This window comes from Schistocerca serialis, chromosome 2 (genome assembly GCF_023864345.2).
Source record: "Schistocerca serialis cubense isolate TAMUIC-IGC-003099 chromosome 2, iqSchSeri2.2, whole genome shotgun sequence".
In the NCBI taxonomy this organism is placed as follows: domain Eukaryota; kingdom Metazoa; phylum Arthropoda; class Insecta; order Orthoptera; family Acrididae; genus Schistocerca; species Schistocerca serialis.
This window is the reverse complement of record NC_064639.1, coordinates 124,731,262-124,743,788: the sequence shown is the minus strand read 5'-3', so window position 1 is coordinate 124,743,788 and position 12,527 is coordinate 124,731,262. Positions and strand designations below refer to the sequence as shown.

The 12,527-nt window shown below is 43.2% G+C and overlaps 1 protein-coding gene across 2 annotated transcripts in view; it reads right to left on the bottom strand.

Moving 5' to 3' along the window:
* LOC126455460 (dehydrogenase/reductase SDR family member 11-like) overlaps nucleotides 1–12,527 on the bottom strand; it is a 270,480-nt gene that overhangs the window by 86,517 nt on the left and 171,436 nt on the right. The window contains exon 1 of one of the 2 annotated variants that reach the window (XM_050091209.1): nucleotides 11,775–11,893. The exons of the other annotated variant lie outside the window; for it this stretch is intronic. Within the exon in view, the coding sequence (XP_049947166.1) occupies nucleotides 11,775–11,879 (105 nt within the window). The 5' untranslated portion in view covers nucleotides 11,880–11,893. Of the gene's footprint in view, nucleotides 1–11,774; nucleotides 11,894–12,527 lie in introns of those variants that run through there. 2 annotated transcript variants of the gene reach the window in all.

The window sequence follows — 12,527 nt, the reverse complement described above, 5'->3', positions numbered from 1 at the left end:
GCCACAGGACACACGAAAGCGGTCGAAGACGTCCGTCTTCTGGTCGGCTCCTGGTCGTTGTCAGAAGGAGACTAGTTTTTGAATACGCAAAGACTTCTATTACTTGGAAAAGAACAACCCGGATTTCTTTACGTAATCAGTATGATTTTTAAATTACCTAAGGGACCTTTAACAATGAACAGTAAGAAAAAATGCATTTGCAAATGAAATCATTCATAAATGGGGCTGCTATGAGTTGTACAGAAGATAAGGGGCGGCCTTCTGTACACGACCAGGATGCCGCAGTATTCTCTGCTGTAGTAAAAGCTGTTTGACATTCATAAAAATAATATGGCATGGAGATAAAAAAAGTATAAAGAAAAAAAAACAGAATAAGAAGTCTGGTAAACACTAAATATATTCAAACAATTCTCACTAGCAAATTAGGGCTTATTTATAAACAATACAACTTACATAATTACTTTTCTAACAGTATGGTGCGATCAGATTTCAGCCTGTCCTGTGCTGTTTCCCATGTTCGCGTTTTTTGTCACAAATTACAGTCACTTTTCTCCTTCGTTGAAGACAATTCTTGCACTGTCCAACACCCCCGATAACAATAGCTTGCCGAGTTACAATTTCGAACATAAATTACTTGAATGTTATTAATTAATAATGTTGTCTGCACGCTGGCAAGACCGCTCACTCTTTTAGCTTAAAGTCGACCTCCTTTACGCTTTCACACCACAAGCAGAAGTACATTAAAATCTGAAGATCTACAAACGTTTTCTACCGTCATCTTTTATTTAGATCGAAGCGGAACGACAGTTCAGCTTCTGTTAAAATGTTTCTTTGACTGCGCAATCGATGTATTAGCGTCCGCGCTAGATGCGCATCTTTACAGTTACGTAAATTATACAAAACAAATGTCTTTCAAAGAATACTCAAAGCTTTCGTAGTACGGAAATACCAATAATATTACAAGTGTTATTTATCTGGCTACTTAAAGAAATTTGCATACTTGTAATTAAATTATTAAGGTAATTAAACTAATAATTTTCCAGCTCCGTTTCTTTCTAAATGGTTAGGAAAGGCTTGGGCTGGTGGCGACCCTGAACTTCTGAATTTTTATCATTATTTGTGTGAGAGAAGCAGCTAGAATTGCGAGATAACGTATATGGCTCGATGAAATATGTTGTAAAGATAGTAATACGTTACAGAGTTTTCAATTCCCCGTTTAAGTATTAGGGTGTACGTCAATTTTTATCAAATTTGTTTTGGTGTTTGCTGTTTGATAAATGTTGACAGCCTTGTATCGGCAGCGGTTGACGCGTTGCTGTTCTGCTGGTCCGGGGCAAAGACGCGTTTTCTTTCTGCTTCCTCAGGCTTCTGGTCATCACGAGAGGCATAAGTGTTGGCGGATCACACGCGATTCTGCGGATCGCCCGTTCCAGCCTCAAGTTGAGTAGTTTGTTGTTATTCTTTTGGCATCAGGCCACAGCGGGGGAGTCGCCGGATTAGGAAGTCATTGACACAATGCTCCTGTTACTGTGTGGCCCTTGTGGGCGTGTAATGAAAGTCCTTGGGCAAACTGAGGACTGAGGTTCTTGATTTCTTTAAAAAATTAAGGGTTTGTCATTTTCATTTTAATTGTGCTATAGTGTATTTAAGTAATTCAGGTAATTAACGTGATTTGTGTGTAACAGGCTTGTGGCCAGTCAGTGGAGTACTACTGTTGCTCGGTTTTACTTGTGGGTTGCCTTTGAGCAATTTGGCCATATGGAGATCAGAATAACCACTGGAGACGTATGCATTTTAAAAGTTTTTTTATTTAATGTTTGTTGAATTTATACTCGTATTTGAGTCCTGTTTTGGGGTTAGCCCCCAGTTGTGATCAATTTGCGGGGCCAGAGTACCGCTGTAGGTTCATGTAATTAAGTAGCTATTTGTAGTCAGGCGACTATTGTATTGCACAGTTGACATTTTGGAGTACTATTTATAGTTTTATATGTAATACAAATGTTCTTATACATTGTGAATTTAATTTAAAAATCTTAACTATTTATAATTATTTCATAAGAATCTTGGTAACTATCAGTTTGTAACGTTCTCTGGCAGCATGCATCCAAAATGAAAGTTAAAAGAACATTTCGATTTATAATGCTCACTGTAACAAATAATTTATATGTATGTCTGTTAATAGAATTTCAGAAAGACACTTCATTTTGCGAGGAAACAGATAATTATGAATTCTGCTATTATAAATGAGTAGTGACTGGCGTATTATGAAGAGGCAGTTGCTCGGCCACCATTTACCAGACGTTTTCGATTGGTGAGAGATCTGGAGAATGTGCTGGCCAGGGCAGCAGTCCAACGTTTTCTGTATCCAGAAAGGCCCGTACAGGACCTGCAACATGCGGTCGTGCATTACCCTGCTGAAATGTAGGGTTTCGCAGTGATCGAAGGAAGGGTAGAGCCACGGGTCGTAACATATCTGAAATGTAACGTCCACTGTTCAAAGTGCCGTCAATGCGAACAAGAGGTGACCGAGACGTGAAACCAACGGCACCCCATACCATCACGCCGGGAGATACGCCAGTATGGCGATGACGAATACACGCTTCCAATGTGAGTTTACCGCGATGTCGCCAAACACGAATGCGACCATCATGATGCTGTAAACAGAACCTGAATTCATCTGAAAAAATGACGTTCTCCCATTGGTGCACTCAGGTTCGTCGTTGAGTACACCATCGCAGGCGCTCCTGTCTGTGATGCAGCGTCAAGGGTAACCACAGCCATGGTATTCGAGTTGATAGTCCATGCTGCTGCAAACGTCGTCGAACTGTTCGGGCAGATGGTTGTTGTCTTGCAAACGTCCCCTTTTGTTGACTCAGGGATCGGGACGTGGCTGCACGATCCGTTACAGCCATGCGGATAAGATGCCTGTCATCTCGACTGCTAGTGATACGAGGCCGTTGGGATCCAGCACGGCGTTCCGTATTACCCTCCTGAACCCACCAATTCCATATTCTGCTAACAGTCATTGGATCTCGACCAATGCGAGCAGCAGTGTCGCAATACGATAAACCGCAATCGCGATAGGCTACAATCCGACCTCTATCAAAGTCGGAAACGTGATGGTGCGCATTTCTCCTCCTTAGACGAGGCATCACAACAACGTTTCAGCTGGCAAAGCCGGTCAACTGCTGTTTGCGTATGAGAAATCGGTTGGAGACTTTCCTCATGTCAGCACGTTGTAGGTGTCGCCACCGGCGGCAACCTTGTGTGAATGCTCTGAAAAGCTAATCGTTTGCATATCACAGCATGTTCTTCCTGTCGGTTAAATTTCCGCATCCTTAGCACGTCATCTTCGTGGTGTAGCAATTTGAATGGCCAGTAGTGTATTGCCTGCACTAATGTCATCAACTTCGATCCATGCCAGGTCCTAAGTGTTCAGTTGCTGCACGATCTGGATCTTGCACGGGTACCAGAGTAAAATAGACGGCAAATGTTTCCGTCATGTTGAACATGGGATGGAGAATTCTCGTAGCGCCGAACGAGCACTGCCACCACCCGGGGCCCGTGCTGCGTGCTCAGTTACAGCAACAACAACCTCATAATAAGTGCCTCTTCCACGTGCCACACCAAGCTCACCCATGTAATCGATTTGCTTTGTCATATTTTTGAAGCGTTTAATGATACCAGGGCCCTCCCCAGACCTTTCAGTCGGCGGTACCTTCTCAGTGCAGCCCTGTAACTGCTGCTTTCACGCAAGGTAGCTAGACATATAAGGTAGGCCATTCGGCAGTGTCCGCGAACAATTTACCCACAGTACCCTTCGCGCTGTGACGTCACCGGGCAGAGAGCATTGAGTGCGGCAGCAGTGTGTTTATTAGTGGCGCGTGTTGCGAGCAGACCGAATTATGAATAGAAATACGAGTAATTGTGCAGTTTCAAACTGTAAAAATTATGGAACTAAGACTAGTGGTATAGTGTATCATCGTTTTCCCAAGAATTCCCTACAAAGGGATTGGATATCTCGGTGCGAGCGAGCTGACGAAATTAATGTTATTAATACCCGTATCTGCTCCATTCATTTTCTTCCTGAGGATTACGAGCGGGATTTAAAGAACGAACTCCAGGAGGTGCCGCAAATGCAGGAACTTAAAGCAGATGCAGTTCCATCTCAACATTTACCCAACTGGCACGGAGATTTACGTACAGCTGAAAACAGCACTGAACCTGACAATGAGGTAAGGAAGCTGCTGTGTTATACTGATCAATTAGATCAAGGTGCTAATTCGTTAAGTTTTATCTTCTCAAATGAGTTATTTTTTAGTGAAAAAGTATCATTTTAGTACTAATTATTAATCATAAATGAAAAAATTAACAGGCTTTTCTGTTCCTGTAGGATGTTCGTGAGCGAGCTCTACGTTACCAGAAGAGAGAGATGTGCGCAAGAGAGCGATTGGTACCTTGCGGTCTCTGTTCCCAAGGAAAGGGAAACTGGGCCGAGACACAAATACGGTGCCCATTTGTGAACTGTCTGATTTGAAAGTGAAGGACGAAGAAATAGAAGTTATTTATAAGAAAAATGCCGTGCTTGAAAGTAGCCTTAAAAAATGTGAAGCAGCCCTGAAGAAAGCCAATACTGTTAGACGCGTCTTATTAAGGAAGACAAAATTAAGTGCTACAGTGAAAGAAAGTTTCGTAAAGAAAAAAGTAGAAAATATCTTATCCAAGTGTCTCACTCCAGGACAAATTCGCTGTTTGTTGCCAGGCAACAGACGTGTTAAATGGAGTGGTCAGGATGTTGCCAATGACCCAACTCTAAAAGCTCTCTCTCAAAAAGCTTATACATATCTGAAGAAGCGAAATATTCCTTTGCCATGTCGAGCAACACTCCAAAAGTGGACTACGAATTTTAAGTGTAATCCAGGTATTTCAGAAGAATTTTTGGCAATTTTGAAAGCAAAGAGTCGTACGTTTACTCCCCTACAGAAGACAACTGTGTTGTGTTTCGATGAAATGAACAGTTATGGTAGAATCTGCTATGATCCTTCGGAAGACAGGATTTTAGGACCTCACACAAATGTTCTAGTTGCAATGATTTGTGGTTTGTGTTCATCTTGGAAGCGGCCGATTTATTACAATTTTGATGTGACAATGAACTGTGGCCTGCTGCTAGATATAGTATTAAAAATTGAAAATTCGGGACTACATGTTGTGGCTGTAACGTGTGATATGAGTGCAAAAACCTCTAAACTGTGGAACGAACTTTGTGTCAATATCTCAAAAACCTTTTTCAAAAATCTAGCACACAATGAAAGGAAAATCTGGGCTTTTTGCGATGTACCACATTTATTGAAGCTTCTTGGGAACCACTTTTTAGATGAAGGGTTATCTCTTCCTGATGGAAATTTGATAGCCAAGAATGCAATTGAGAATTTGTTAGACAGCCAGAAAGGCAATCTGAATGTAGTACATCACATTTCAGAAGCGCACATCAGTGTTACAGGACGTGGTCGACAAAATGTTGGACGGCAGCCCGCTTATTTTCACGTCGCAAGGCTAAAGCTCTCTTGTATGTTCAGGGAAAAGAACGGGAAAGCCTGTTCTTTGTTTCAGTAAACGATGTTTTCGACGTTTTAACCAGAACTCCCATTGATGATGTCGCGTCTTTACGTTGCGGATTTGGTCTGAATTTTAAAAGTCAAGAGAACACTTTAAAAAGGTTGCCTTGACATGCGCTGTGGAAACAGGAAGGGTTTGTTGCCATTTCAGTTGGGTTCAATAGTCTCAATCACATCCCTTCTAGGATTACTCGAAGAGGTAAAGAAAGATAACGTGAAGTTTATCTTAAGATCACGTCTAAATCAGGACTGCTTGGAAAATTATTTTTCTACAGTTCGAGGGCATGGTGCGTTCTACAATAATCCCACAGCTGTAGAGGTCAAATACAGAATTGGGCTCCTTCTTTTAACTGGAAATGCAAACGACATACCTTTATCAGGCAGTGCAGCAGCTGCGGAAGAAACAGTCACTGCCGTTTCCGCAGATACTGATACTGAGACACACCATTGACGACATCTTGAAGCTCATCACAAGTGAACTCTGTATTGAGATAACAGACGAACGACAAGTGAAACGTGCAGGTAGTTGTGACATCTTAGGTATAGTCGAAGAGGAAGAAGAATTCCTGAGAACTGTCCACGAAATTGATCAAAATAGTGCTGATATAGAAGATGCTAGTCCTCACTCTGTTCAATACTTGGCTGGCTATCTCGCATTCAAAAGTCGTTCATCGAAGTTATATTTTCAGGTTTCCGTGGACAAACAATTTCGAAATGTAACAACGTAATTAAAAGTTTAACTTCGATTATCAAAACAAAGTTTCCTCATGTACACGAAAACGTAATTAGTTTGTATGTTAGAACGCGAAATTTTATACGTATCAGGCATTTAAATAAAGAAAGACTAGTAGAAGCAAGAAAAAAGAGTGACACAAGGAAGAATCTCATGTGGACGGCATCTAAACCGCGTAAGAAATGAAGAGCCGCTTGTCGTCAGCAACTACAGCCGATCGAAGCACTTGACAATTACGGAATGGTGGTAAGTTTGTTTTACGCATTCTTTATCACCTCCTATGTCGAACTATGTTAGTTACGTATTTTTTTTAGGTTTAGTTTTCAGTGTATGTTTATGTATACAGAGTGGTCCATAGATCGTGACCGGGCCAAATATCTCACGAAATAAGCGTCAAACGAAAAAACTACAAAGAACGAAACTTGTCTAGCTTGAAGGGGGAAACCAGATGGAGCTATGGTTGGCCCGCTAGATGGCGCTGTCAAACGGATATCAACTGCGTTTTTTTAAATAGGAATCCCCATTTTTTGTTACATATTCGTGTAGTACGTAAAGAAATATGAATGTTTGACTTAGATCACTTTTTTCGTTTTGTGATAGTTGGCGCTGTAATAGTCACAAACATATGGCTCACAATTTTAGACAAACAGTTGGTAACAGGTAGGTTTTTTAAATTAAAATACAGATCGTAGGTACCTTTGAACATTTTATTTCGGTTGTTCCAATGTGATACAAGTACCTTTGAGAACTTATCATTTCTGAGAACCCATCCTGTTACAGCGTGATTACCTGTAAATACCACATTAATGCAATGAATGCTCAAAATGATGTCCGTCGACCTCAATGCATTTGGCAATACGTGTAACGACATTCCTCTCAACAGTCAGTAGTTTGCCTTCTGTAATGTTCGCACATGCATTGACAATGCGCTGACTTATGTTGTCAGGCGTTGTCGATGGATCACGATAGAAAAAATCCTTCAACTTTCCCCACAGACAGAAATCACGGGACATCAGATCCGGTGAACGTGCGGGGCCATGGTATGGTTTTTCGACGGCCAATCCACTTGTCATGAAATACGCTATTCAGTACCGCTTCAACCGCACGCGAGTTATGTGCCGGACACCCACCATGTTGGAAGTACATAGCCATTCTGTGTATGCAGTGAAACATCTTGTAGTAACATCGGTAGAACATTACGTAGGAAATCAGCATACATTCCACCATGTAGATTGCCGTCGATCCCACGCCCGGGTTTCCGGGTTCGATTCCCGGCGGGGTCAGGGATTTTATCTGCCTCGTGATGACTGGGTGTTGTGTGCTGTCCTTAGGTTAGTTAGGTTTAAGTAGTTCTAAGTTCTAGGGGACTGATGACCATAGACGTTAAGTCCCATAGTGCTCAGAGCCATTTGAACCATTTGATTGCCGTCGATAAAATGGGGGCCTATTATCCTTCCTCCCATAACCCCGCACCATACATTAACCCGCCAAGGTCGCTGACGTTCCATTTGTCGCAGGCATCGTGGATTTTCCGTTGTCCAATAGTGCACATTATGTCGGTTTACATTACCACTGTTCGCGAATGACGCTTCGCCGCTAAATAGAACGCGTGCAAAAAATCTGTCATCGTCCCGTAATTTCTCTTGTGCCCAGTGGCAGAACAGTATACGACGTTCAAAGTCATCGCCATGCAATTCCTGGTGCATAGAAATATGATACGGGTGCAATTCTCAACACCGACGCTTTTGAGATTCCCGATTCTCACGCAATTTGTCTGATACTGATGTGTGGATTAGCTCCGATAGCAGCTAAAACACCTACTTGGGCATCATCATTTGTTGCAGGTCATGGTTGACGTTTCACACTTGGCTGCACACTTCGTGTTTCCTTAAATTACGTAACTACCCGGCGAACGGTCCGGACACTTGGATGATGTCGTCCAGGATACCGAGCAGCGTACATAGCGCACGACCGTTGGGCATTTTGATTACAATAGCCATACATCAACACGATATCGACCTTTTCCGCAACTGGTAAACGGTCCATTTTAACACGGGTAATGTATCACGAAGCAAATACCGTCCGCACTGGCGGAATGTTACGTGATACCACGTAATTATACGTTTGTGACTATTACAGCGCCATCTACCGCAAAGAGAAAAAACTGGTCGAACTAAACCATTCATATTTCTTTACATACTACACGAATATGTAATAAAAAATGGGGGTACTTATTTTAAAAAAACACAGTTGATTCGCGTTTGACCTATGGCAGCGCCATCTAGCGGGCCAACCATAGCGCCATCTGGTTTTCCCCTTCAAGCTAGACAAGTTTCGTTCTTTGTAGTATTTTCGTTTGACGCTTATTTCGTGAGATATTTGGCCAGGTCACTATCAATGGACCACCCTGTATGTGTGTCTAACGTGCCTGAAAAGTTGGTATTTCATTTACAAAACGACGACATTGCTTTTGTAATGCGCTCTGTGTTACGCAGGCGCGGCTTTTCTGCCGGGTGACGTAATGCGAGCGCAGCCAACCGCAATGCGATTGACGGAACAGCCCTCGCTGGCTTTCACGTAAAACAGTTTCACTAGCAGAGCACCGCCTCTCTTCTCGACAGCCATAGTGTTCACTCTCCTTCAGTCATATTGTTGAATCCTCGTTAGCCGCTGTTATATCGTCTCGTTGTCTCTGTAGAGCTGTACCATGGGAAGCAAGGAGAGGATGTTGGTTGGTGACCGGTATCCTCGTTCTATAACACAAACTGCACACAGTTATTCACAAACAAAGAGCTACTTAATTTCAGCTTTCATGTGATGTGGTAAAAGCTCTCCTGTATAGCCTCACTGCAGTTGACGTACAGAGTCCTCTATGAACACTGTTCGCTACGTGCTGCTCCTGATTCTAAGCTAGAGGCAGTGACTGCGTTCTCCGTCTCGCTGACACTCTGGAACTCACTCGGCGTAAAGACTGGAACCAACTCGGCTTAACAGGCTCGAACTAACTGAACAAACTAACTGGCCCATCTGTCTGCGGTGGCGATCCTAAATACTGGAGGCTGAGAGGGCGTTGGTGGCGCGTTTCCAGCGAGTCTTGTCGTTGTCCTCTGTCGATACTCTCGTAACCTCTATGCCGCATGGTGTACTGGCGCCAGCGTACACCAGCACACATACCATCATACAAACATTGCACAGCGCCAGATTTGCACCTGGTAGCTAAATTTGGAACTAATTTTTTTCCAGCGTAAATCGGTTCCACGTTAACGTATTAGCATATCTACCAAGTTTAACTGCTGTACGATAATTACAGCCCACCCAGGACATCCCCTACATCTACATCTACATCTACATGGATACTCTGCGAATCACATTTAAGTGCCTGGCAGAGGGTTCATCGAACCACCTTCACTATTCTCTATGATTCTAATCTCGTACAGCGCGCGGGAAGAATGAACACCTATATCTTTCCGTACAAGCTCTGATTTCCCTTATTTTATCGTGGTGATCGTTCCGCCGTATGTAGGTCGGTGTCAACAAAATATTTTCGCATTCGGAGGAGAAAGTTGGTGATTGGCATTTCGTGAGAAGATTCCGTCGCAACGAAAAACGCCTTTCTTTTAATGATATTCAACCCAAAAACTGTATCATTTGGCTGGTCCTGGCGGAGGTTCGAGTCCTCCGTCGGGCATGGGTGTGTGTGTTTGTCCTTAGGGTAATTTAGGTTAAGTAGTGTGTAAGCTTAGGGACTGATTACCTTAGCAGTTAGGTCCCATAAGATTTCACACACATTTTTTTACTGTATCATTTCTGTGACACTCACTCCCATATTTCGTGATATAACAAAACGTGCTGCACTTGTTTGAACTTTTTCGATGTACGCCGTCAGTCCTATGTGATAAGGATCCCACACCGCGCAGCAGTATTCTAAAAGAGGACGGACAAGCGTAGTGCAGGCAGTCTCCTTAGTAGGTCTGTTACATTTTCTAAGTGTCCTGCCAATAAAACGCAGCCTTTGGTTAGCCTTCCCCACAACATTTTCTGTGTGTTCTTTCCAAATTAAGTCGATCGAAAATGTAATACGTAGGTATTTAGTTGAATTTACGGCTTTTGGATTAGACTGTGCCGGCCGGTGTGGCCGTGCGGTTCTAGGCGCTTCAGTCTGGAACCGCGAGACCGCTACGGTCGCAGGTTCGAATCCTGCCTCGGGCATGGATGTGTGTGATGTCTTTAGGTTAGTTAGGTTTAAGTAGTTCTAAGATCTAGGGGACTGATGACCACTGATGTTAAGTCCCATAGTGCTCAGAGCCATTTGAATTTGATTAGACTGATTTATCGTGTAACCGAGGTTTAACGAGTTCCTTGTAGCACTCATGTGAATGACCTCACACTTTTCGTTGTTGAGGGTCAACTGCCAATTTTCGCACCATTCAGGTATATTTTCTATATCGTTTTGCAGTTTGTTCTGATCTTCTGATTACTTCATTAGTCGATAAACGACAGCGTAATCTGCAAACAACCTAAGACGGCTGACCGGATTTGTCTCCCAAATCGTTTATATAGATAAGGAACAGCAGAGGGCCTATAACACTGCCTTGAGGAACGCCTGAGAAATTACTTCCGTTTTACTCCATGACTTTCCGTCAATTACTACGAACTGTGACCTCTCTGACAGGAAACCGCAAATCCAGTCACATAACTGAGACGACATTCCATAAGCACGCAATTTCACTACGAGCCACTTGTGTGGTACAGTGTCCAAAGCCTTCCAGAAATCCAGAAATACGGAATAATCTGAAATGCCTTGTCAGTAGCACTCAGCACTTCATGTGAATAAAGAACTAGTTGTGTTTCACAGGAACGATGTTTTCTAAACCCATGTTGACTGTGTGTCAATAGACCGTTTCCTTCGAGGCAGTTCATAATGTTTGAACACAATATATGTTCTAAAATCCTGCTGCATATCGACGTTAACGGTATGGGCCTGTAATTTAGTGGATTACTCCTACTAGCTTTCTTGAGTACTGGTGTGATCTGTGCAACTTTCCAGTCTTTGGGTATGGATCTTCCGTCGAGCGAACGGTTGTGTATGATCGTTAAGTATGGAGCCAAAGCATCAGCATACGCCGAAAGGAACCTAATTGGTGTACAGACTGGACCAGAAGACTTGCTTTTATTGAGTGATTTAAGTTGTTTCACTACTCCGAGGATATTTACTACTACGTAACTCATGTTCGCAGCTGTTCTCGATTCGAATTTGGAGTATTTACGTCGTCTTCTTTTGTGAAGGCATTTCGGAAGGCTACATTTTAATTATAACTACCTAGCAGAAGACCATAAAGAGCAACTACCTAGTTTCAGACTACTTGAAAACACTGTTCAGAGTGATTAATCAGCAGTACTCCCGAGTCCGCTGTAGGGGCACCTACCTTCATCCTGTCGGGTCGCAGGTCGACCCCCACGACGGTGACCCCTCGCTGCAGCAGCGCGCGCGCCACGGCGGCCCCTATGCCGGAGCTGGCTCCTGTCACCATGGCAACGCGTCCGACGTACCTTTCCATCCTGGTAAGTACTGAGCTCTGCCGCGTCTGGTATGTCCTTTGCACCGCGAACCTGCCGTACGAGTAAACACGATAACGATAAGAGTTTTTTGCGCTCTCTGTCTTAAGATTGCACTCTGCACGTTGAGCAAACGTGAAAAACCGGTTCCAATCACAAGTCGCACGTTTGTTAATATGCTGCATGAACCACGTAATTTAGACACCCTCAATTTCTTGTAAACGGGTATAGATATCAATATGTTTTCGGCAATTACACTACTGGCCATTAAAATTGCTACACCAAGAAGAAATGCAGATCATAAACGAGTATTCATTGGACAAATATATTATACTAGAACTGACATGTGATTACATTCTCACGCAATTTGAGTGCATAGATCCTGAGAAATCAGTACCCACAACAACCACCTCTAGCCGTAATAACGGCCTTGATACGCCTGGATATTGAGTCAAACAGAGCTTGGATGGCGTCTACAGGTACAGCTGCCCATGCAGCTTCAACACGATACCACAGTTCATCAAGAGTAGTGACTGGCTTATTCAGACGAGCCTGTTGCTCGGCCACCATTGACCAGACGTCTTCAATTGGTGAGAGATCTGGAGAATGTGCTGACCAGGGCA